The 26,239-nt window shown below is 34.7% G+C and overlaps 2 protein-coding genes across 2 annotated transcripts; both read left to right on the top strand.

The window, feature by feature from the left end:
- Positions 1 to 3,295: 3,295 nt before the first annotated feature.
- On the top strand, positions 3,296 to 9,364 carry LOC144565099 (vacuolar-sorting receptor 6-like). Its single transcript, XM_078314744.1, has 14 exons — positions 3,296 to 3,750; positions 4,963 to 5,422; positions 5,506 to 5,765; positions 6,073 to 6,161; positions 6,271 to 6,340; positions 6,595 to 6,678; positions 7,146 to 7,222; positions 7,724 to 7,805; positions 7,973 to 8,055; positions 8,155 to 8,218; positions 8,322 to 8,450; positions 8,580 to 8,683; positions 8,946 to 9,048; positions 9,130 to 9,364. Exons 1-13 carry the CDS (start codon positions 3,474 to 3,476, stop codon positions 9,045 to 9,047), a joined length of 1,881 nt encoding a protein of 626 aa, XP_078170870.1. The 5' UTR covers positions 3,296 to 3,473; the 3' UTR covers position 9,048; positions 9,130 to 9,364.
- A 3,041-nt stretch (positions 9,365 to 12,405) lies between these two features.
- On the top strand, positions 12,406 to 15,862 carry LOC144565281 (metacaspase-5-like). The gene is made up of 3 exons (XM_078314992.1): positions 12,406 to 12,919; positions 14,457 to 14,737; positions 15,059 to 15,862. The coding sequence occupies exons 1-3, from the start codon at positions 12,574 to 12,576 to the stop codon at positions 15,671 to 15,673; spliced, it is 1,242 nt and encodes a 413-aa protein (XP_078171118.1). The 5' UTR covers positions 12,406 to 12,573; the 3' UTR covers positions 15,674 to 15,862.
- Positions 15,863 to 26,239: the final 10,377 nt, after the last annotated feature.

The following is a 26,239-nucleotide window of genomic DNA, read 5'->3' as shown; positions in this document are numbered from 1 at the left end:
TCAGGGTGGATTCAGAAATTTTGCTAGGATAGAGCATAAATCGGGTTCAAATATCTTATATGATTCAAATCTAATAATTTATCGGGTTCAAATCTATTAACTAATCGGATACTAAATAAAATATAATAAAAATAATCTCTTATGTAAAAAAATAACAAAAAATTTCTAATTTGATTTAAATTTGTATCAATTGAGACTAACAAAAATAATTAATCAATTTACATTTTCTAATCATATTGATGTTTTTTTTTTCTTTTTTTGGACAATTGTTGATTTAATAGTTATATGTGACAGACTTTTATATTTTACAGACAAATAAAGCAATTTTTAAGAACTTGAGACAATTTGGTAGAACTACGACTTTTAATAGTTGTGATTTGTGAGAACGTGCGCACATGGGAGGTTCCACAAGGCTGCCAGGTGGGGAACGTAGGATCTGACGAAGCGGACTTTGCACTTGTCAATCAAGCAAAAAAAAAAAAAAAAAAAAAAACTTTTCACTTGTCATAATTTTGGGCTTGGGCCGGTTCAATTTTTGTTTTTGAAGAGTGCAAATCAATAGACAAATAAAGCAATTTGAGAGAGGGGCAAAGCAAAGTTCATTCGGGCTGAAATTCTTCACAGAATTTCAAAATCCAGGGGTCTTGGTTTTGAATGCTTCTTAATTAATTTTGGTCTATTTGTAGTATACGAAGACTTGTAAGTTAATTTGTTAAGGTTCTTTAGTTACTTCTCCCCTATATATATATATGTGATCTATCCATCCATCCTGTGAATGTGAATGTGAGACATGAAGAGGTAAGAGTAAGGATATATAATTTGTAATAAGAATCATTACATAAAGAAAGTTAAATAAGTTTTGCATCATAATTGAATAGCGATTTTCAATAAATCTAAAGAAATAGTAAAAAAATTCCAAAAAATGTAAAATTTGGTCTCTAAATACATATTAATATGGAGAACAAGATGAACGGTTCGGATTGACTGTTAGGATTTTGAAAAGTCGAAATCCAAGGCGTTGCATGGAGGGGCTCTATGCTATGCATAGCATGCTAGCACATTCCTCTCTCTCTCTCTATATATATATATATAGAGAGAGAGAGAGATGGACTTGGGTGAGACGCGGAGCACCACGCGTTTGTACTTCACGCCATATTTTCATTTTGAAAGTCCAAACAACCGATCCGAACCGTTAGATGTGATCTCCATATTGAAATGTGCTTGGAGGCCAAATTTTACATTTTTTGTAATTTTTTTACTATTTATTGAGCCACTTTGAAAATCTGAAAATCCGGATGAACAGTAAAAACAGTAAAAATTTCTGGACCACCGGATCAGCGATTTTCAAAGTGGCTTAATAAATAGTAAACAAATTTCAAAAAATGTAAAATTTGGTCTCCAAGCACATTTCAATATGGAGATCGTGTTGAGCGGTTCGGATCGGTTGTTTGGATTTTCAAAATGGCTAAAATGTACCATGGAACACCAAACGCGTATACTCCGCGTCTCACCCAAGTCCATCTCTCTCTCTCTCTCTCTCTCTCTCTCTCTCTATATATATATATATATATATATATATATGAGGAGGGCTCAAATGCCTTCATTTTTTGTGCCTCCATTTTTAAAAACTTAAATAATTCAAAGTTTAAAATTTAAACGTTAAAATAAAACCGTTAGATGTGATATATATTATTTTCTCTATGTGTCTATAAAAAATTATCACATTTTGATTTTGCTTTTATATGAATCAATAAGTTGAAAAATCAACGTCTAGAAATTATCCACATTAGTATACATTTTTACAAGCTCAAGATGACAACCAAAACAAAGTTGAAATGCCATAATTTTTTACACATGCATAGATAAAATAATGTAGTTCATATCCAACGGTTTTATTTTGAATTTTAAGATTTAAATTTTGAGTTATTAAAGTTTTTAAAAATGGAGGCATGATGGAGGCATTTGAACCCTCCTCTATATATATATATCTTAGGAACCTGTACCTGGTATTGGTATAAGACAAACTAAAATGTAAAAATATACAACTAGATAATTAATTAAGGTTCTATTTGATGTCCATATTTGAGAATTTACTTGCACCTCATTAATTTCCAATTGGATATACATCGTTAATTTACTAAGTCAAGTCAATTCATGTGGATTTGTGGACTGTGGTGTTCTAGAAATATAATTAACTAGAAGATTAATATATTTTGTTCACGGATAGAGACAGAGAGAGAGGCTGTCTTCATATTCTTTTTTAGTGATCACAATAAGTCAATTATCAGGTCTCCAGATAATGACATATTGACCGTTAAAATTACCAAAATGTCCATTGCCAGTCCTTTTCATACTTCTTTCTTAAATCAAAGCCTTTAATAAAGACAACAACATGCAATTCATGATCAAATTAATAAATATATTAAATATTTGTAAAATTATGTCACACCATAAATTCTTCTTCCCCCGTTCTCGATAATTTTTGTATTTTTCTTATGATAATTAAGAGGTTTGTTTGTTATAATGGTTTATCTTAATAAAAAATATCTTTGAGGCACAATTAATCTTCACACAAGTATTTTCTTTCTTTCTTTTTTAATTAATTAATTAATTAAGTATCACGTCCTTTTTAAATTTTGGTGACTTTTTAATTAATTAAGTTAAGTGTCACTTTTCGTACTGACCGCATGAGTATTTCTGATTTCTGAACGGTAGTTTAGTTTGTTCTCCCCTCGCAATCAATTTGGGATCTTCTGCGGCATTGAGTGTATCATTTCTGTGTGGTAGATTGGTGAAACATATTGTACACCGCCTTTTCTAAAGATGCTTCACAAATGTAGAAATATATACTGCCAGGCTGCCACATGATAATTTTGCTTTGGACTACCTTAATTACCTACCTGTACTTTGAGCATCGATCTATTTTATTTTAAGTAAAAACCCTCAACCAGTTGTTATATGACAAATTAGCCCAAATACATATGAAATTCATTTTGTGTGAACTGTGAAGTAAGCAATCGCTTTGCTTTCTATCTGCTCCTCAACCTGTCTACACATCATTACAAATCACATTTGCTACTGCAACCTTAAGCAAACCTTTCCTTTCCTGTTAAATCCTTTGTGGCGCTTCCAACCCATAATCACCGTGTAACGATTAGCATATGTTCTGTGACCGTGACTACTGACGGGTCGGGTCCCACAGATGTAATATGTTGGAGGCGCTTGTAGGAAAAGTTTCTCTGACGCACCAATTGGTACAAAGACTTCCTCTCTTAGTCTTACCTCTCCCTTTCTCTGTTTCATGCCTATTATTATTATTATTCTATGATGACTTCCTTTTCTTATTCTACCAAATCACTCTTTTAATTTAATTAGTCTCCATCTCTCTCTCTCTCTCTCTACAATTTCTCACACAGACTTCTTCCAAATTGCATGCCCTCTTACCTCTTCATCTTCATCTTCATCTCTCTCTCATGAAAGCCCATTTAGTTATCACTGCTTTCCTCTTCATACTAGGGTCGGTCTACGGCCGGTTCGTAGTAGAAAAGAGCAGTGTCAAAGTTGTATCACCACGCCACATCAGAGGTCACCATGACGCTGCACTAGCAAATTTTGGCGTACCGAATTATGGTGGTACACTTGTTGGAGTTGTAATTTACCCTGATAAGAAATCGAACGGTTGTGAGAAGTTTGATACTACTTTCAAGTCCAAGTCTCGAAGACCTGTGATTCTCCTTCTTGATCGGGGAGGTGCGTATGTTCCATTTTAATACCTTATTCATTGGTGATTATTTTGTTTTATTTAACTGGTCTTGATTCTCTTGTGATTTGGTTCATATTTCTCTGGTATGAAGGTTTCTGTTAATTTATTTTACTAACTTGCTGGTTATATAGTGTTGTAATTATATATTTATTTCTTATTTAATCATATTCTCAACCATGACATTTGAACTAATTAACAAAATGAATACATGTTATGTTGTGTTCAGACGTATTAGTCAGCTTGTATACTTGCTACATATAATTTTCTTTTGTTTTAAATGTAAGTAGGTAACTAATTGCCTAACTGTTCTCCTTAATTTTAAAATTAGAAGCAAGCTAATCTTGCCAAGTAGCTTGTACTTGTATGATTGATAGTTTGATACCACTACTCCTTAGTCTTAATAAATAAAGGTGAGTACTAACTCTTAATATGGTACCAACACACACACACACATGATCTCTGATGAAAAAAAAAATAGGAAAAAATAAAAAATCACATGGTTAAATTTGTACATGGTTGCATTTTCATTTTCAGTTAATTAAATTTCTCCTTTCTTGTACTGAATAGGAGAAGTAATACTAAATTTCAATCATCTCACTTGGACAGGGACACTCCATAAATGTTGGATATTTAATATTTAGTTTTTGCTTTATTATCTTTATTGAGGGTTGGGATGTATTTACATTTAATTAATGTAACAGTCTTGACAATCCTCACAAATAGAGTATATATATTTTTTTCTTGAGTAGAACTAGGGTGCTCTTAAGCCCACCAAAGTTTTGGTAAGCTTAACTCTAAAACTCATCAAATCGATTTCAAATGACGAATCCGAACCGTTGAAACCCGCCTACCTTATGTGTGATGCATCTACATGTGAAATTTTTAAACATTCGAATTAATTTAGTATAAAGTCAAGTGGTCAAAATTAGAAGGTTAATAAATTAATTTTAGTGCATTTATTTTTGAACGTTTTTTGACCGCTTGACTTTATACTAAATTAATTTGAATTTTTAAAAATTTCACATGTAGATGCATCACACGTAAGGTAGGCGGATTTCAACGGTTTGGATTCGTCATTTGAAAATCGATTTAATGAGTTTTAGAGTTAAGCTCACCAAAACTTTGGTGAGCTTAAGAGCACCCTAGTTCTACTCTTTTTTCTTTTGATTTAAGTGAATATATATATTTGATCTATGCAGAATGTTACTTTGCGCTCAAGGCATGGAACGCACAGAATGCCGGTGCAGCGGCAGTGCTAATTGCTGACAATATTGATGAGCCCCTACTCACAATGGACACACCCGAAGAATTCTTCTCTGACCCAACAATCGACTACGTTCAGAAAATCACCATCCCATCGGCCTTGATAGAGAAATCATTCGGTGAATCACTCAAGAAAACACTGCAAAAGATCGTTACGGATACCTCAGAAGGTAATGAGCTGATAGTGAAAATGGATTGGCGTGAATCAATGCCGAACCCGGATGAAAGGGTGGAGTATGAGTTCTGGACAAACAGCAATGATGAATGCGGGGAGAGGTGTCAAGAACAACTCGAGTTTGTTAAAAATTTCAGAGGCCATGCACAGTTGCTAGAGAGAGGTGGATACTCGCAATTCACACCGCATTACATAACATGGTTTTGTCCCGAGCCTTTTCGGTACGTGCCTAATTTTTTATTAATTCTGCCTGTGGCATCTCTAGATTTTGATTATTTTTTCAATTACAATCAATGTTATATAGGCTGAGCATGCAGTGCAAGTCGCAATGCATAAACAAGGGCCGGTACTGTGCACCGGACCCAGAACAGGATTTTGGGGAGGGGTATGAGGGGAAGGATGTCGTAATAGAAAATTTGCGGCAGCTGTGTGTGCACCGTGTGGCGAATGAGAGTGGCCGGCCATGGCAGTGGTGGGATTTTGTGGTCGATTATGATGCACGCTGCTCTATGAAGGCGAAGAAGTACAGCAAGGAATGTGCTGAGACTGTAGTCAGAGATCTCGGTAAGTTCAACGTACCATTTTTGGTTAATTTATTACTTCGACTGGTATGTGTTATACTTTCTCAATTTTGGTAGATACCGTACCAGTCAGGATGTCTCCATATTAACTTGCTGGTATGAGTGTGGCCTCTGTGCCCATTTTCAATTGAAGTGATACATTGAAAACAAAAGATCTTACTTTTGGGGCCAAAAAATTTAAGCAACTAAAGAAATCTCAACCCAGCTGTAAAAGATGACAATATACAAAAATAAGAGAAATTGGGTACAGTAAATTCTATAATTACCTAAATATTAGTAACATTTCTCAGGTCTACCTGTGGATAAAGTACAGAAATGCATGGGTGATCCAGAAGCTGATACTGAGAACGTCGTGCTAAAGAAAGAGCAGGAAGATCAGGTTACTCAATATTTCTAAAAAAAATCATATATTTCTGTACAAATAAAAAAATTTCATACCAAATTTTTTAATTTAGATTAACAAAAGAGCTTCTTTTTTTTCGATACAGGTAGGTCATGATTCACGCAGTGATGTGACAATCTTGCCTACACTGGTCATTAACAATGTTCAATATAGAGGTTTGCTCTTTTTCTTTTTGTTTAATCTCTTTTTAACTTACCAACCTGACAATTTCAATTTTTTTAGTAACAAAGTCGGTCTTTTAAATGGTCTCAAAATTTCCTTGTTATGCGACTGGTTTAGTCAGTCAAACTGGTACATACAGACACAACTATACTTAATTTTGGGTTCCAAGTGGAGATCCTTTCAATTCTTATAGAAACTGTTGGATTTGTAGTCTTATTTGAAAAGAACTATAATTTCTTTTCAAAAGGTAAATTGGAGAGTACAGCTGTGCTTAAAGCCATATGTGCTGGATACAAGGAGTCGACAGAGCCTCATGTTTGCTTGAGTCAAGGTTTACTTTTTTTATATTCCTGCTCAAATAAATATTTGAACAAAGATTTAAGTTTCAGCAAGTATATTGCCATGCTTTAGGTTACAATTCCTCCAAATGACAATCAAGTCTATACTTAACCTTAATTATGCCACATTTAACAGAACACATTTCAATGTGAAAACTACCATCACTTGCCAAAAGTTTCATAAAAGAAAATACCAGCATAGCATATCCCAAGTTCTCAAGGTAATCAATTAAGCTAAATTCTGCTTCAATTGACCACCAACTGTTCAAATCCATGTTATCCTTAGTTACTGTTCTGAAAGTGACGACATAGAAGCCAAGAAGGATTTAATAAACCAAAAGAACACTGTAAGAAACAGTCAATAGGTACTGGCACCTGAACCTGGTGTGTTATCTGTAATTCTTTTGAACAAGGTAATCTCGATGTCTTCACAACAATAACAAAATCATTTGAAACATAGATATTGAAACAAACGAATGTCTTCACAACAATGGCTGTTGCTGGAAAGACCTGAAATTGAATATAACCGCTTGCAAGGTAAATCCATTTCAAATTTCATGTTTATGGCTTCCAACCTAATGATCCATATTATCCCACAACGAATCAACATGATTTTTATTGTTATTATAAGTTTTTTGGTATTTTAATTTGGTGTTATTATAAAGTTGGGTTCTTTTACAAAACTGAATAGCATACTAGTCAATCCATTGTTACCATAATTATGGATGATTACATTAATCTAATTCAGAAAAAGAAAAAGAAACTACAGTAGCATACACAAAATTTTTAACAGTTCTTTCTAAATGAGAGTTAAAAGGAATTACTTAGTGACCTCAATAAATGTAAGAACCCAAAATGCACAACTAACAGAAACCTGGTCTTGCCTGGACTGGCCCGCCTGATGTAATAAATCGTGATCTCCATGATAATATCTGAACCCTCAACTGAAATTTTGTTCTATTGAAGAAAGAAAATAAAAAAAAAGGTAATTCTTTTTCTGTGCCTACTGAGTTTTCTTTCCTGTTCAAAATATTGTAGGATACGTACAGAGGTAGAGTATGTGAATGTCCATTAGTCAGAGGTGTTCAGTACCAGGGAGATGGGTACACTTCTTGTATAGGTAATAGGTGCATCTCTTTTTTCTCAACAAATTCTTTTTATAGAGGCAAGTAGTATAGACTGGTATAAATAATACCAGCATACCCAAGTGCCAGTGTGTAAAATTAATTAAACATAGTTTCCTAAATGGGTATCTTTCTTTTTCATGATTTTGGGATTCAAATGCAGCTGTGGGTCCTGGACGGTGTGCAATGGATAACGGGGGCTGTTGGTCTGAAACAAAAAATGGCAATACTGTCTCTGCTTGTTCGGTAAAGAGAATAATGACATAGCTAACTAAATATGCACAAATTTATCTCATACCTTATAATCTTAATTTTTATTTTATTTTATTTAAATTTTGTATGAAGGGGTCGAGACTGAGTGGTTGCAGGTGTCCACCAGGATTTCAAGGTGATGGCTACAAATGCGAAGGTATCAATTCAAATAACACATAAATAAATTCTAGAAACTTAAATACATATTGATTCATAAAATAACACTTATTTTGATCTCTTTTCTCAAAATGTTTAATTAGACATTGATGAGTGCAAAGAAAAACTAGCATGCAGTTGTCCAGAGTGCTCTTGCAAGAATAAATGGGGAGGATATGAGTGCAAGTGCAAAGACAACCTCTTGTACATAAAAGGGGAAGATACTTGCGTAGGTAAGGTCTCTTTATTCTTTATAATTTTAACTAAATTGAAGTGATTTTCATATTCCTTGGAGCTTAATTTTGTCATCAAAATGAACATTTCTCTCATTCTATTTAGTTTTCTTATTTTAACAAATTTAGCAAGGAATGTCTCAAGATTTGGGTGGTTAGTGATAATCTTGGTTCTCTCATGCGTGCTCGGTGCTGGAATTGCTGGCTACATTTTCTATCGATACAGACTTCGTGTATGTAACCTGCCCTTTGAAGAACTTTGCAAATTCTTTCTACTTTATTTTATTAAAGAACAAAAATTATTCGGATAATTTTATACTTATATATCAGCAATTTCCATGAAACTCATTTAAAAGCCATTCTGTACTTGGATTTAATTCCTCCTTTTGGAGGGACACAAGGATATATTGGATTTTTCACAATAAATTTTCTTAAAAGAAGAGAGACAAAAGATAAAGTGAATTGATCCCTCTATTTTTCTTGTTTTCTTTGCAGTCGTATATGGACTCAGAGATCATGGCAATTATGTCGCAGTACATGCCGTTGGATAACCATCAGAATGAAACCCAACCGTTGCGGCAAGATTCAACAGCCTAAGGTGCTTTTACTATATGTTCTTTTGATGTTTTATGCAAATATAATGGAGAATTCAATTAAGATAAATTTGATTTCTTTGCAGAAGATGAGATTGCTGTACACAGCAGATTCCAGGCAGCTATGTTGTTATGTTGTAAGATGAGGTTGAGATGTAGGCATGTAGCCTTTTTTTTTTTTTGCATTGTAAAATGTAGCAAAGATGTACCCATTGGCTAGGTAAATACTGCGCCTTGTATAGGAACAGCTATTGAAAAAAAAATAGAAACTACAGGATAATTAATTATACAGAGTAAGAATGAGATCTCATTATGTGTAAATTACTTGGTTCATTGATCACCAAGCCTATTTTGCAAGTATGCAATCAAATTAATTTGAGTACTTTTAACTGGTGCATAATGCTTAAAACAATGGGAAAATTGGTTATTTGCCACTCCAAAACCTTCAAATTGTAAAAATGCTATTCTGAAATTGTAAAAATGTCACTCCAAACTTCATTAATTTGTAATTTTGTCACTCCAAATAATTAATGACTAAAATGCCCTCCCTTTTCTTCTCCTCTTCTCTTGCCACCCTGCCCAATTTTGAAGATTAAAAGGTCAAGTTGATCCAGACTGTTGTCTGAAAATAAAGTCTGGATCTACTTGGAGCTCTTAACTGGGTTTGACGTTTGTAGTTTGTACCATGACAACACATCGAATGGGGCTTTGCAATGGGTTTCTACTGTGGGAGAGGATCCAATGGAGCTGTTCAGCTGCAGGAGGCATTTGGACATGCTTGGGTAACTTTAAGCGGGATCATTGACAATGAATAAGAATTACAAACACAAAATTTTGCTTGGTTCTTTATATCAATGTTGGGTAGTGGAAGCTATGTTTTTTGTATCAATGCTCTTTATACCATTGTTATATTTTCCATTCAAAGAATGTGAACAAGAGAGCCAAATTAAAGAAGGATGAAAATTGAGTTAATTTTTTACATTATTGCTAGGCCTCGTTAATTTTTAACATTATTGCTAGGCCTCTATTTTCTTTTATTCTTAAAATTAGTTCCTGTAAATCATTTTTACCTTTAGGTACTGTCACTGTATAACTTATACTGGAGTACTGGACATTGATAAATTACATTGATAATCTTCCTTTTGCTCAACATCACCCAAGTCCAGGAATGGAAATCATTTTCTTTTAATTTCGTATAATCCTATAAAATAATACTGAGAGAAATTAAAGATGTCTTGCATGTAAAAAATTGCACCGCCAATTTATTATCTGTGGATAGAACTAAATTGTGAAATTATTTTTTCACCTCAAAATATAATTTTTCAAGATATAGTATCAAAGATGATGATTGGTGAAGGTGTTTTTCAAAATGGACTATATTTTTTGTATAGCCTAAAATACAATTTCAACATTAAAGTGCAAGACTATGGCATAGAAGAATTGGGCATCCTTCCGATATAACTTTAAAATGTATTTTTTTTTCTAATTTAGATTGTAGTAATTGTGAAGTATGCAAATTAGTTAAGCATACAAGACTTCCTTTTGTAAGTTCAAATTTGAAAGGTAATCATATATTTGAACTTGTTTATTCTGATGTTTATTCTAATGGTTTCAAATATTTTGCTACATTTATAGATGATTTTTCACGACTAACATGCTTATATTTATTAAAAATTAAAAGTGAAGTTTTTTCTTATTTTCAAGATTTTTCAGATTTAGTTGAAAATCAATACAATATTAGGATTAAAGTTTTTAAAACCGATAATGGAACGAAATTTGTGAATCAAAATTTCTCTAATTTTTTAAAACAAAAATGAATCATACATCAAACAATTTGTGTTTATACTCCACAACAAAACAGAATTTCCGAAATAAAAAATCGTCATTTACTTGAAATGACAAGAGCACTTATGTTTCAAACTAATGTTTCAAAAATCTATTAGTTGGATGCCGTTTTTACCGCAACTTATTTGATAAATAGATTGTCAAGTGCCGTCTTAAAAAAAAAATCATTAAAATTATTTACCAAAGAAAAATAATTTTGATGGATTTGAACCTTTCTCTAAAAGAGAATCTTGCGATATGTTTAATATATTGTATATTTTTTCCATAACAGATCCAGTTAATTTTGAATTTGAATTTGGTTAGATTTACTTGGAATTTCAACAGAAGTGTCCTCATCCGATCACATGCATATTTAATAAGCTATCGGATATTAAATCCACATGTTTTATCAATTCTTAATTTCTTATAGATCAAAAACTATTTGATTGTTGATATCCAATGATAAAGGACAGGAGATGTAGCACAATTAGTTTTTAAAAAAAGTCTTAAAATTATTAGTTACTAAAAAAAATTAAGAGTTCAATTTTCTCTTACAACTTCACATCCTTTACAACAGTTTAAAAAAAAAAAAAAATTAAAAAAGACATCTGCCGATAAAGCTCTAAAATTACCAATTAATAATCATACAAAAACTCTTGTCCAAATTGAATATCATACAAAAATTGACCTGTGAATTATATATTTAATATAATTATTTTACATCATTGTTTTTTTTTTCTTATCTTTTAATTTTGTATAAGACGAATTCAAATTTTAACATTTTGACATCAATTTGTTAACTTACAAAAAAACATATTTGACCTGTGAATGGTCGGTTTAATATGATTATTTTATATCATTGATTTTTTTTTCTTATGTTTTAATTTTGTATAAGACGAATTCAAATTTAAATATTTTGACATCAATTTGTTAACTCAGAAAAAGAACAAAATGAACCGTTCATATTTACCATTTCAAAAGAAATCCGAATCTATATATGCTTGATCCAGCCTTGCAAGCATTTGTTTTTTGAATTCATATGATCAAAGGTAACATAATATTTATGATTAGACCCGGATTGTCTGATCATATTTTACATAAATATTAAAGGAGTCTCGGGTATTTCATCTCAGACTGAATTGGTTCAGATTTTGATCGGACGGTCTGAATCTAAATAAAAATATATATGATCTCTTTTAATATTTGTATAGATTGATCCGACGGTCGGTCGGAATCTAAATAAAAGTATTATGTTCTGCTTCAGATGAGGTCCAAGTCGTCATTTCGTGGAACAAGCAAGACTAGACTGCGCAATGGAGGAAATATTGGACATATCCCTTTCAAATAAAATGGAGAAAATAAATAGTCATCCTTGAAAAAGACAGCCCAGCCCAGCCCAGCATGTACTGACTACTGAACCAATCAAACATTCCCTTTCCACGTTTGCAAAAGTGGTCAATGACAGGGCAAAAACAGATGAGACTTTCCCCAGAAATTAACAGTCAATGATATCATGGATGAATGGACAAACAAATAAAGAAAGAAGGAAGGAAATAGTTAACAAAACCCCATCCAATGTGCCAATCCACTTACCTTCAATCATACTAACCAACCCTTCTAGTTGTAGAGCCGACGACTTCTCTCCATTTTTGTGACATTTCCATTTCAACTTCTTTCTTTTGAGATCTCTGATCGAACTCTCAAAAATGGCAAAGAGAGCTCTTCTTGTGGGCATCAACTATCCCGGCACCAAAGCCGAGCTGAAAGGATGCATCAATGATGTCAATCGCATGTACAAGAGCCTGATTGACCGTTATGCTTTTGTGGAGGAGGATATTGTGGTCCTTATTGACACTGATCCCAAGTTTCAACAACCAACCGGGGTGAACATAAGGCGTGAATTGAGTAATCTAGTCGGTTCGGCCGAGCCAGGGGACTATTTATTTTTTCATTATAGCGGGCATGGGACGCGGCTTCCGGCTGAGACTGGAGATGATGATGATACAGGATATGACGAGTGCATTGTCCCCTGTGATATGAATCTCATCACTGGTAATTTTTTTGTTAACATTTCGAATTTTATCGCTGTACATCATGCAATTGGTTTCAGATTGCATTTGCCCTTTTCAGTGAATATATATCTGAAATATATTTTCTACCAAAGGATGGATGCTGATTTGACTTTGTGCATGGGTTTTATGGGAAAAAGTTGGCCTAATAAATTTCAGTTTAACTTGGTCTATACAAAAAAGTTTGCAAAATTTTATGAAGAATATATGATGAACATTTATAACACAAGAATATAGTTGATCTATATCCGGAGACAGACTTTCAAGTTATGAGGTCAAACACACATTCGGAATCAATCATATAATTTTTTTTACAAAAATATGAGAGTCAATTTTACCGTACCCACAACATTTTACTCTAAAATATATAGTAAAATTATGTCTAAATTAGACATTTGCTAACGGGTTACCCGTGACCCGTTCCGGGTTACCCGTTAGGGGTAACGGGTAGGACAGGTAAAGAGGTAGGTCGGGTACGGGTAAAACCCGTAACGGGTAGACGGGTAATTTTTCCAAAACCTCTATCCGGTCCGTTTATTACCCGTACCCGTTGCGGGTTGACGGGTACGGGTACCGCGGGTACGGATCCGGGTATCCGGGTACGGGTCCGGTCCGCCCGGTTTTTTTTTTTTTTTTTTTCTGTTTTTTCCCTTTTTTTTTTCTGTTTTTTTCAAAAAATTCAAATTTTTTTGAAGTGAAACGGGTTGGGTACGGGTAACGGGTACGGGTATGCGGGTAGATGGGTACGGGTAGGCGGGTACGGGTATGCGGGTAGATGGGTACGGGTAGGCGGGTACGGGTAGGCGGGTAGACGGGTACGGGTATAACGGGTTTTTTTTCAAATTAGGTTGTCCGGTCCGTTTATTACCCGTACCCGTCTACCCGTTTGTACCCGGGCAACGGGTACGGGTAGCTCGGGTAACGGGTACGGACCGGGCAAAACGGGCTGAACCCGTTAGGGGTTTAGCAAACGTCTAGTCTAAATACAGAATTTTGAAAATGAATAAGATTAGTTGACCTCTATTCTCTCTTACTGGATCCGCCCCTGTGTAGCTCCGGTATGCCTTGTTGCCTACAATATCATTTGTCATTAATGATTATATGTTGAGAAATTGGTTCTGTTCAAAGAACAATTGAGGTCTAATTGTTATTGGGGACAATGTGGGTTACTATTTACTATCCGCTGGGGACAATGTGGATTAGGATTTACAATAGGTTAATTTTCATCTCTGTAAAAATTAAAAGAGCTCCATATATTGGGGACACCTGCTGATACATTTAGCAAATTTGTTACCTCAGCACAAATAGTGTTTCTAATATGTTTGTTCTATTCAAAAATACCAGAACCAATCAAATATTTATTACTTAAATACGACCTTAGTTTGACATATATAATTAATATAGGGGATACAAAGCACGCTATGTGGATATTTAGAAAGGGCTAATTCAGTAATTTAAATTAAATTCATTCAACCAGTATGGATGATTATTTAACATAGCAACCTGTTGTTTTTTCTCAGACCAAGATTTCAGAGAATTGGTGCTGAAAGTGCCAGATGGTTGTGTAATGACTATTGTATCCGATTCATGCCACAGCGGTGGCTTGATTGACAGCGCCAAGGAACAGATCGGTGAGAGCACCAAGTTAAACAGGGAAGAATCAAACTCAGAGTCGTCCTCTGGAGGCTTCCGATCCTTTTTGAAGGGGAAGGTGAAAGATGCTTTCCAGTCTAGAGGAATCGACATTCCTGACGAAATACTCCACCGCAGGCACCACAGCTCCAGCTATAAACCCGAGGAGGTATATATAGTGACTTCTAAGGAGTTCAAATTCTAATTTTAACAAAAACAGTTAGAGAGTTTTCTTCAGTACTCTATTTATTATTTTTCTACAGTTAGTTTTCACCATTCGATCAAGTAAGAAAAATAAAAAAACTGTTTGCTTTACTTTTAGGACTAGTTCATAATTTTCAGTAAGAAAATATTTACAAAGTAATATGAATTATTACAAAAATACCTTTTTAATCTTTATCATTTGCTTTCAGAAACCGTATCATAACCATCTGATCAAACAAAAATTTAATGTATAGTTAGAGACTAACCATGTATTTAAGAATTACAGGTGGAAGAGCAAGAGAACACAGATGGTCCTGTAAAAAACCGCTCCCTCCCATTATCAACACTGATTGAGATGCTGCAAGAAAAAACCGGGAAAGAAGATGTTGATGTGGGCAACATTAGGCCGACCCTGTATCACCTGTTCGGAAAGGATGCAAGCCCGAAGTTCAAGAAGTTTATGAAAATATTGTTCAAACGGTTTCAAGAAGGCCGCCTTAATGAGGGCGGGAGTGGCCACGGTGGCATCATGGGCCTTATCAGTGGCATTGCACAAGAAGTGCTCAAATTCAAAGACGAAGACGAGGAGGAGGAGGAGGAGGAGGAGGAAGTGCAAAGCGAGACGGAAGCGTATGCGGGTACTAAGAAGAATCTCCCAAATAACGGAGTGCTGATTAGTGGGTGTCAGTCAGATCAGACTTCTGCGGATGCGAATTCGCCACAGGGGGCATATGGTGCATGCAGCAATGCTATCCAGGAATTGATTGCAGAGAGTGATGGCCAAGTGACCAATCGAGATCTCGTGTTGAATGTGCGCAAGTTGCTGGCTAAACAGGGGTTCACGCAGAAACCCGGGCTTTACTGCACTGATAAGCATGTTGACTATCCTTTTATCTGTTGATGTGGTTTAAATTTAATTTTCTGGAGCTTTTTCTTTCTGCTTTTCAATCCGGCAGATTTATTAATTTTGATTATTCTTTTCATTGATATTGATATATATATAATAAGACTTGAAAGTTGAAATTGATACAAGTCAAGTCCAGTAATGGAACTTAATTAGGATGGGTAATTTAAATTGCTTTGTTTGGGCTATGCAAATGCAAGCGTGGAATTTAATTTCTCTGTTGAAGTCGGATATATATAATAAGGACTTGAGAATTAATTTCAGTATTTGTTTTTTTTTATTATCGGTAATTAATTAAGTGCGTTGAATTTTCTTTCAGTTGGTTCTTAATTATCCTTTGCAGTCATATGGTATGGCACATATATATGACCTCTCTTTTTTATTCTTTGGATTGGATCTTTTTTTTTTTTTTTTTTTTTTCCAGCACCTCTGACCTCTCTTTCTTCCTTCCCACCTGCTATATATCATATATGTTCCTTGCAAAAACCCAGAGAAGAAAAGTATCTCTTCTCTTCTCTTCTCTTCTCTTCTCTTCTCTTGCCCTCTGATTAAGCTTGTTTTGTCCAGATTGTAAGTTTTTAATGGGAATTAATTATGAGTTAATAATATTAATTTTATTGATTAATTAATATAGATTAAAGTTAGTTTTCTAATTTGTCAGTAATGTCATTATTGTGTAATATTTTGACGGATATATATGCCAGCTCCATAGATTACATTTAACATTACTCTTTTTTTTCTTTTTTAAATTCTCAACTAGACATGTAGAGTACAGTTGAGTGAAGATTTCTTGCGGTACTACAATTAAAGTATAAAATACTCGCAGCTAAAATCACTAATTATCGCCCAAGGCTTAATTTAATTCAACCAAAAACACTAATTAATTATACTTATTTGAAATTCGTATCAGATTGTTTATTCGTGTTAGATTAAAACAAACGACGAGGCCTCTTAATTCCCTTCCGACCCATTTAAATATATGTCTTCACCATCAAATTCATATCCTATATATCATATTAATTATATCCCCCTCTTTAATTTGTGCCCCACACTCACACCACTCCTCCATGTCTAATGACATTTTTCTTTGCATATCCTGATTTCTTAAATTTATGGTAATAATTAATATATTTACAAAAGTCTGGCACTTTTTGCGAGAGTAAAAAGTGATTTTTCGCGACGGAATACCGTCATAAATGTGTTTTTTCTTTTCGCGACAGTACTTTTCGCAAGGAAGTACCGTCATAAATGCGCTTTTTTCCTTCCGACCCATTTAATATTTCCGATTTTAAAACAATGTATTTGTTCACAACAATATCTAGCTAAACACATATATAATTACGGTTTTATATATGCACGACTTCTCCGAAACATTTTTGTAGGATCCAATCTTAAGTCTTAACGCATGCATGCCTAGGAGCTTCAAGTCTAAAAATGAAAAATAAGAATAATTAACTGAACAACCATAGAACCAAATGGTAATTAAGTTGATTATTTTTTTTCACAACACACTAAAATTATATTTACTTGTTCAGAGCTCACTAAGTCAATAAACTATAAGTTTGTTCACTTAAATCATTCTACTGTCCCTTTTTATGACCTTTTTTAAAAACTGCTTTAGCAGAAAGTATCAAAGATAATAAATGATTTAAGAATAATAAATCAAAGATAAGTTAGTGAATTTTGATACGGAGTCAAAGATCAGTAACATCTAAATAAAATGACCCTAATTAAGTATTAATTGGCATTTAAATTCATCCCATTCATTTCAAAATTTATAAACTAGTACATGATTTTCTATACATAATTTATGTAAAATATCTTAAAATTGACTTCATACTCACATGAAACATGTGTTTGACTCAATTAAAGGTTGTACAACATGTTTGTGGGTTGTAACTCGTTTAGGATTAGCTCAGATTCAACTCGTCAATAACTCGAGTTGAATGGTTCAGTTTACTCATGAGTTGAGTTCGAGTTGCCTCCAACTTGATTGTTACTAACTCGAGTTGACCGACTCAGTTGTAAACTTTATATTATTTTGATAATTAGTATACTTTTTATTATGTACCGTGGATTGTTTTTTATAGATGGCTAATTTTCTCAGTCAAGAATTACTGCATTCAAGTTATACTAACAAATAAGCAGGGGTTGTGATTAAAATAGATTTTGAAAAAAACCTACGATAAGATAAATTGGGAATATCTTTTAGAAATTCTACATGGTAGGAATTTTGGCAGTAGATGGATCCAATGGATTAGCAAATGACTTCATGTTATACTTTTACTGTAAGAGAGGGGTTAGACAAGAGGATCCTTTATCCCCCTTCCTATACATTTTGGCTGCTGATACACTTGGTAAAATCTTTTTGAAAGGTAGATTAGCTAATGTACTCATAGGTTTAGAACCTCCATGTGTAGATAATAGGGCCATCACTAATTGCTACTATGCAGATGACACTATTATCTTTTTGGAAGCTCAAGAAGAGAATATTGAAGCTGCATGGTGGGCTATGTTAGCATTTGAATATATTTCTGGGATTAAAGTCAACTATGATAAAACTGAAATGTTTGGTTTAAATAATAAATATAGATAGAACTTTAGCTCTAAACCAATTGTTTAGGTGTTCATGGGAGAAATTTCCAATGAAATACTTAGGCCTCCCATTACATTATAAAAAGTTACTAATTGCTAATTGGGCTTTTTTAGTAGATAAAGTAGAAAGTAGATTACAATTATGGAAAAGTAACATGCTCTCCATAGAGGGAAGGCTGAAGTTGTTGGTTGACTATAGTGGATTGATTTTACCCCAGTCGGGTATACCCGCCCGTACCCGCCGCCCGGGGTACCCGTGCCCGAGCTCGGGTATGGGTCGGGTACGGGCAAAAATCGGACCCGTTATTTTGGACCAATACCCGACCATACCCTACCCGAGTTTACCTGTACCTGACTAAACCCGTACCCGACTATCCGTACCCGTATATCCGAGTTACTGTTCATCCATTTCAAAATTCAAAAATTCTGATTTTTCCCCCCAAATAAATCAGAAAAAAACCAGAAAAAACCAGAAAAAAACCAGAAAAAAACCAGAAAAAAACCAACAAAAAAACAAAAACCAGAAAAAAAAAACAGCAAAAAAAAAAAAAGCAAAAAAAAAAAAAAATACCCGTACCCGCCTTACCCATCAAGGGTACACGGGTAAGGGTATAGGACGGGTAGGATATGGATTTTGAAAATTATACCCGCCATACCCGTACCCGAATACCCTTGTACCCGAGACATACCCGTACCCGAGACGGGTATACCCGGGATACCCGTACCTGCCCGAGTTGCAAACCACTAGTTGACTATACAACCTCGTGAAGTTGTTGGTTGAATATATATACAACAACATTGGAGGAGATGAGATTACTATTCATGGTTGCTTGGCTTCCTACTCTGTCCATTCAAGGATCCTAAGGAGGCTAATGCAGATTTCTTCAAACCCAAATATAAAGTTAACTTATGTTTAGGCCATTCTTTTTTATCATGTTCGAAATTGATTTTAATTAGGGCTTTTTTAACTTAACTGGACCACGATGCAAGACGACTCCTATTAAATTGTATTTTGGGCTTTCTAGGTTTGGTGCTTTTTTTTTTTTAAACTTTTATTGGGCTGGAACTATTTTTCGTGGGCCACAAACATTACTATACTATATTATATTATATTATATTATATAGTATAGAGATGTGATACAGCTCTTCACCTCATTGTTATTGTATCGCGATATTAATTAATTGTGATTATTGGATTCCTCAATGTTCTCTTTTGATAATTAATTAAGTTTTAAATCTTAATTATTGACTAATTAGAAAATAAGAAACCAGTAGGAGTTTGTATCAGAATCTTCTCAAAGATGGGCGGATTAATTTGAATGATAAAATATAATTTCATCGATGTACGTCTCTTTGATAATCTTCTTTTTACTTTATGCCGCTGTAAACAGTTGACTAATTGATCGAGTATATTAATTAATTAAGGAATTAATTGTCCTTGTATATTTCGATTGGAATGGAATCAAATGCATGTCGTGTTTTCTTCTTGCCATGCCACTTGTGTGGTCGATACTCGATACTCTCCAGCAGAAATGCACATCACAAATTTCATTTTGATGTCGACGGAATAATTATAATAAAAAAACAAAAAACAAATTTAATTTTGGTAACATATCCATCGGTGTCGCAGATCTAAAATATAAAAAATATAATATATATTAAATAGTTTTTGTGCCTTATAGAACTCTAATCCTTACTCCAAAAAATATGTCCGTCAATCGTCCTGAAAGAAAAAAGAGCCTTAACAAGCAACCACGCATATATATATATATATATATATATATATATATATATAGAGTTAGGCTGGGTGCTATGGATAGCATAGTGGCCTCCCGTGCTACGGCTCAATATTCAAGTTTTCAAAATCCAAACGGTCGATCCGAACCGTTCATCTTATTCTCCATATTAATATCTGCTTGGAGACCAAATTTTACATTTTTCTGAATTTTTTTACTATTTATTCAGTATTTTACAAAATTGTTGATTCAATGGTGGCTGCACAAAACAGTAAAACCGTTGGATTAGCGATTTTCAAAGTGGCTTAATAAATAGTAAAAAAAAATCAGAAAATTATAAAATTTGGTCTCCAAGCAGATATTAATATGGAGAATAAGATGAACGGTTCGGATCGACCGTTTAGATTTTGAAAACTTAAATATTGAGCCGTAGCACGGAATGCCACTATGCTATCCATAGCACCCCAGCCTAACTCTCTCTCTCTATATATATATATTCCACTAATCCCAGATAATAACATACTGTATACGAAGCCAAACACATGAGAAAGATGAAAAAAGTAGGCTACACTACCTTTCTTCACATGACATTGTTTTAAAATATTCTCACTTAATTTAATTAAAATGTTCTTCATCACCATCTTTTTACTTCTCTTCAGATATAAGTCACTATTTATTTCATTGGCACATAATATTTTTCTTAAGTTAGTGATTTTAAATACCTTACTTTTAACATGTCAAATGGCATTCTTTTCTAGATCTAAATTCATTTATTCTTATAAAATTACATTAACTACTCTAATAAACTAATTCTACTTATCTACTCTAAAATATGTCATATTATATCTTTCTTCATCTCTCCACAATCAAATTTGCTTTCGTCCGATAGTCGCTGGGCTCCGATGGCCGAATTTACTCACTGCTGCCCTCCGATTGAGATGAATGATAAAGACTCTACACTTTGACCTCCGACAATAACACACTCTCAGTCCCAATCGGCTCCCTTGACTTGGCTCTCTCTCTCCTTCTTCATTCTCCTCTCTGTTTAAGGAGATAGAGACAAGAAAGAAAGAAAAATATCGCTATGTCCAAAATAAAGATTAGAAGTACTAGTGGATAGAGAGTTGAATGAAGAAATGTGGAGGGAGGAGGAGAGAATGACAACGGTTAGGTTTTTTCTTTTTCTTTTTTTCTTCTTGGATGAAAGGGACAACAAACGCTCTCACTGAGTTTTCACTGGTACATAATATACGCGGCTCATATTATGAAAGAAAAAAAAATTAATAAGCTGGCTTAGGGCTGTATAAAAATCTCGCGACTCGTGAGCTGCTTGAATTCAGCTCGGTAATGAACTCGTTAACAACTCGTTCATTTAAAATTCGAGTTAGTCTGACTCGAGTTGAGTAACACATGAGTTAAACGAGTTGAGTTCGAGTTGAACTCAACTCGTTCGTTATAACTCGTGACTCGTTTGATTAATGATTTCTTCCGTAACTTTCGGCCCATTTCATTTTCTCGACTAGATGTGACTGTCCCAATGTTGGGGTTTTGACGATTCAAACCCATTGATTTAGCTTAAGGTGCGGAAAGAGTAAAACAAAAAAATTTACATCTACCTTAAGCTACGGATTAAATGAATCAGGAAGATCCATTTAATCCTATTTACAGATCTACTCCATAATTGATTTTCTAAAGCTTTAAATCTATTTACCAATTGAATAGATTAATATAACAATTTATACCTTGTTTCCAAATCAAAGTTGGAATGCAGACCGAGCGAGAAGAGCTACACCAGGGAAGGAATCGACTCGGAGTATCACACGTGTGATACCTCTATCGGTTATCCACCAGGACTAACCGGAGAGCAGTTTATTTCTTCTGCCAGAAATACCGTAAACCGCGGAATTATGCAAAAACACTATTCACTGAAAAGGGACAGATTAAATATATTTAAGACTCCAAGTTATTCTGTTTTACTTAAAAGCAAAACAAGAAATACCGCAGAGTTTGCAAAAATATATTTTTCCGAATCTCGTAATAAACAAAACCGGGGAAGAGAGAAAAAACCGATTAACGAAGTAATCAGATTAACACGTGAATTAGTAAGTTTTCTCTCTACCCTCACCCCTCTATTTATAGTGTTTTGAGGAGGTTCGCAAAAGACCGAAATACCCCTCAAAACAAATCTATTTACCAAAATACCTTGACACCTCATGCTTTAATATGTGAAATGACCAAAATACCCCTTCCACACTCTTCTCCATGCTTCTACACCCTAAGGTGTCATGCAAGGTGGCATAGGTGTGAAATGACCATTTTGCCCTTGGCCCATTAAAGCATGAATAGTAAAAGACTTTGATTTTGGGCTTTGACTTTGGGCTTTTAATTTTAATTAAGGCTTCGATTATTTTTGGGCTTTTAAACCCATAATTCAAATCCATAATTAACAAATTAAAATCCAAATCAAATATATATAATTGTCATATACAATTATATTTCTTTTCGGTTGTTGTTCGGTAACTTTTATACAACGTAACGTGTACGTTTATAAATTAACCATTGTTTCTGCTTGTCATTCTAAATGACATTTATAATTTAATTATATCACGTATAATTAATTATAACCATATTAATATTAATTATAATCAATTTATAATTAATCAGTAAGATTATCCGAGTAGCTCCTATATGGTGTGACCCAATAGGATCTGTGTTATGTTGGTAAACAGAGTTAAAACTGTTTTAACTTCTATAATCATGAGTGGTATCTAAACTATTTACTTGTGTCTGTTCTTCTGTCTCATAGCTATCAGATCAGTTTCAAGGTAGATGTGTGTCATCCTTGCTAACTGAATCTTTTCTTGATCTTGAGTAGATTATCAAATATAATTACTCTTGTAATTATACCGCATGCAGATAATCTAACTCTACCAAGGGGCCCAGTGATGCTATAGCTCGTATAGAGATACGAGGGACAAATAATATTCTTGGCAGACTATCACTTCCTCAGCTAAGCTATACATATGGAAATGCTACCGTTATGACTGCTTTTTACGGACAGCGGTGGATAACAATCACACATACACATTTCTCAGTGGGAACGATAAATACCTCATATTGTAGAACGTGACACTGAATGAAAACATAAATGACACGAACACAATTCTATTTAATGTCTCATTCGGGGTCTGTCAAATACCATGTTCCTAGAACATGTATCTATGTGATTAAAATGACATCTCGTGTCAAGTGGTTTGTAAAACTTAACCATCTTTTAATCCACATACTAACCTTATAGCGGTAATTAGTGTTCCTGCTAATTACCTTGGTCAGTGACCTTTTAAGAGTATATATGATCTATATTATGGAGTTTCACTGTTCGCACAGAATATATGCTACAAAGTTTAAGTATAGCAAGCTATACCTTTTAAACCTTTGTTACACTCTGTCAAATCAGATAGCAAGTGTACTATCCTATCGATGAGTATGCTCAGGTATCGATCCACAGGGACGGAAGAAAATAACCGGACTTATCCTAAAGTTACTTAAAATTCTAGAAGTGAGAGAAATTGATTTGGTTTAGTTCTAACAATTCTAATGATTTATGACAAGTTTAAAAAACAAATAAAAAAGAATTAAAGTTGTTTTCAATTAATAAAAAGGCGTTTCCAGGGTTCAGATTTTATTTCTGTTCAGCCCCGAGGCATACGGCCCGTATGGCTTCCCATACGGCCCGTAGGGGACCCCGAGTTAATGCTGCAGCTACTGTTTTCTGTGTTGATACTAATGTTTAGGGTTTCTATCGACCAGATCTAGATACCTAACCTCAACTTTCGCATTTTGGCCTAGTACCCGATTACCGGACTCAAATACTTCCCTCTTAGATGCGTTAAACCTCAACTTTCGCATTTTGGCCTAATTTATCTAAGTTACTTATTGGTTTACTAAAAGTATCCAAGGACTTTCGCCTCAAGGAAAGTTTCACCTTTCGGGTACTCCTTGGTTTAACCCTACTTCATATACTTTATTCGGTTGGATTAAATGTCATAGACTTGGCTCCTAACACTTAGATGTGCGCATTCATCTAACGGGATGACTAATCAATTCAAGCAAGCACAAATAAAGCAATCAAAATACTACTCAACAAAGTAAAAACAAAGCATTCAACACAAAATCCAAGTAGCATGCAAACAAAACCAAACTAGAAACTACATCTTAGCCCTAGAAACAAAGTAAATTAGCTACTCATGTTCATAAGATAACACAAATAACAGAAAATAAAAGAGTTCATGACAAAACAGTGGAGAAATCCGAAGATCCGTTGCAAACTCGCGTTTTCCACTTCTCTTCCTCTTCTCCTCCTTGTCTTTTGCTCCAAGAAAGCTTGTCCAAGTTCCAGTGGTGAATCCCCCTTTTTTTGGTGAGGAAATATCTCATTTAATGCCCTGGATCGCCTGTGTAGAGGCTTCCTTTTCGGCCTCCTTAAATCAAGCTCAAATCAGATCCTGCTGGATTTTTCCGATTTAGCACCCTACGGCCCGTAGGGGATCCCATACGGCCCGTAGGGCTGTGTTTTGTCTTGGAGACTCTGTGCCTCTGTTGTGGAACCTTCTGTGTGGTTGGGAAGATCCTGTACGGCCCGTAGGGTATGTCATACAGGCCGTATGAAAAATTGTCAGATCCAGTTTTTCGCCCTTTTTCCTGCAAAATACCAAACAAAACATAGCAGTACCACATTTCTTCGAAATATAAGTAAAAAGTCCACATTTATAGGCTTTAAAACACAGGTTTAAGTACGAATTAGGGCTGTAAATTAGACATAATATGGAGATATCAAATTCCCCCAAGCTTGAACTTTGCTTGTCCTCAAGCAAAAATTCTAACTTAGGTGTGATTCTGGTTGTTGGACTTACCTAAATGCAAGTTAATCTAATAAGAAGAAAATTTGCATGGTCTTGCGTTCGTTAGAAACCTATTAGAGTCATTTTGGATATTGATTTGGTTTCCTTTGGTCAACTTTGATTCACCCCACAATTCAATCAATCAAAACCCCATATTCAAGAATGTATTGCTATTTGTAAGAACCAAGTAATCAAACGCATCAATAGTTCATTTTTCTACCAAGTTTGTGCCCTTACTTGTGGTGATTTGTTTTTCTTTGATACCCTCCCCCAAGCTTGGAACAAGCTTAGGTCAGAAAGTCGCGGACTACATGTGTTGACACGTGCAAAGATTTTTTTTATTTTTATTTTTGGGAGACAAGCTCAAAGGCGCCCTAATGGACTTATTGCCAGTACTCTTATTTTCTCCATCTTTTTCTCTTTTCTCTTTTTTATATATATATATATTTTTATTTGTTTGCACATATCATGAATACACATATCCAATGGTATTATCTCATACGAATGGATATCCCAACCTTTCTATTGTTTTCAAATCTCATTTCTCTATTTTTACAAGGCACAGTTCGGTTTCAAATGCTTTCTTGGTACAATTCAATTCTCAACTCTACAAAGTCCCAAAACAAACTATCATATACAGTTCTTTTAACCAAATGTGTGGTTATTTCCAATTTCCCAAATTCAACCATCTCTCAATCAAAATTTCTCAATTTGGTCCCTAATTCACGCAATTCACACAAATTAATCCTCGAAACATGCAAACACAAAAACAAAAAGAACAAAACTACATGCAACTAAACAAATCAACTAATCACCCCCCCAAGCTTAGTCTGAGCATTGTCCTCAATGCTTCAAGACATGCAAGCAAGTAAACTAAGATAAAAAGATAAAAGTTGGGGTAGTGAAAACAAACCTGATCAGTAGTCATAGGAGGGGTCGAAGCGTCAGTCGCGAAACTGGTCCTCGATGTCACCAAGGCGCTCAGCATAGTCAAACATGTGGCCACTGATCTCATCCAAACGGTCGCTGTGAATATCTGTCTGCCGCTGGATAGCTGTGATGTGACGGCCCTGCTCCAGCTGGGTATCCCTGATGTCTCTCATGATGGAGTAGATATCCCTAAGAGTGGGGTCAGCCAGGTGTGGGGGCGCAGAATGTGATGGTGGTGGCTGGGTAGAAGAGCTGGGTGCGTCAGAGGGCGGTGGTGGAGGAGCTGTGATCAACCAGGTGGATGGGTCATGTGGTAAGATGGATGGGCCAAATGGTAACCTGCGGGAGGCACCATTCTCAAAGCGCCAATCATAGAGGTCCTGGTGACCCGCTGGGCCACG

Source organism: Carex rostrata, chromosome 14 (assembly GCF_964058835.1).
Source record: "Carex rostrata chromosome 14, lpCarRost1.2, whole genome shotgun sequence".
Taxonomy (NCBI): domain Eukaryota; kingdom Viridiplantae; phylum Streptophyta; class Magnoliopsida; order Poales; family Cyperaceae; genus Carex; species Carex rostrata.
This window is presented reverse-complemented; position numbering and strand designations above follow the sequence as displayed.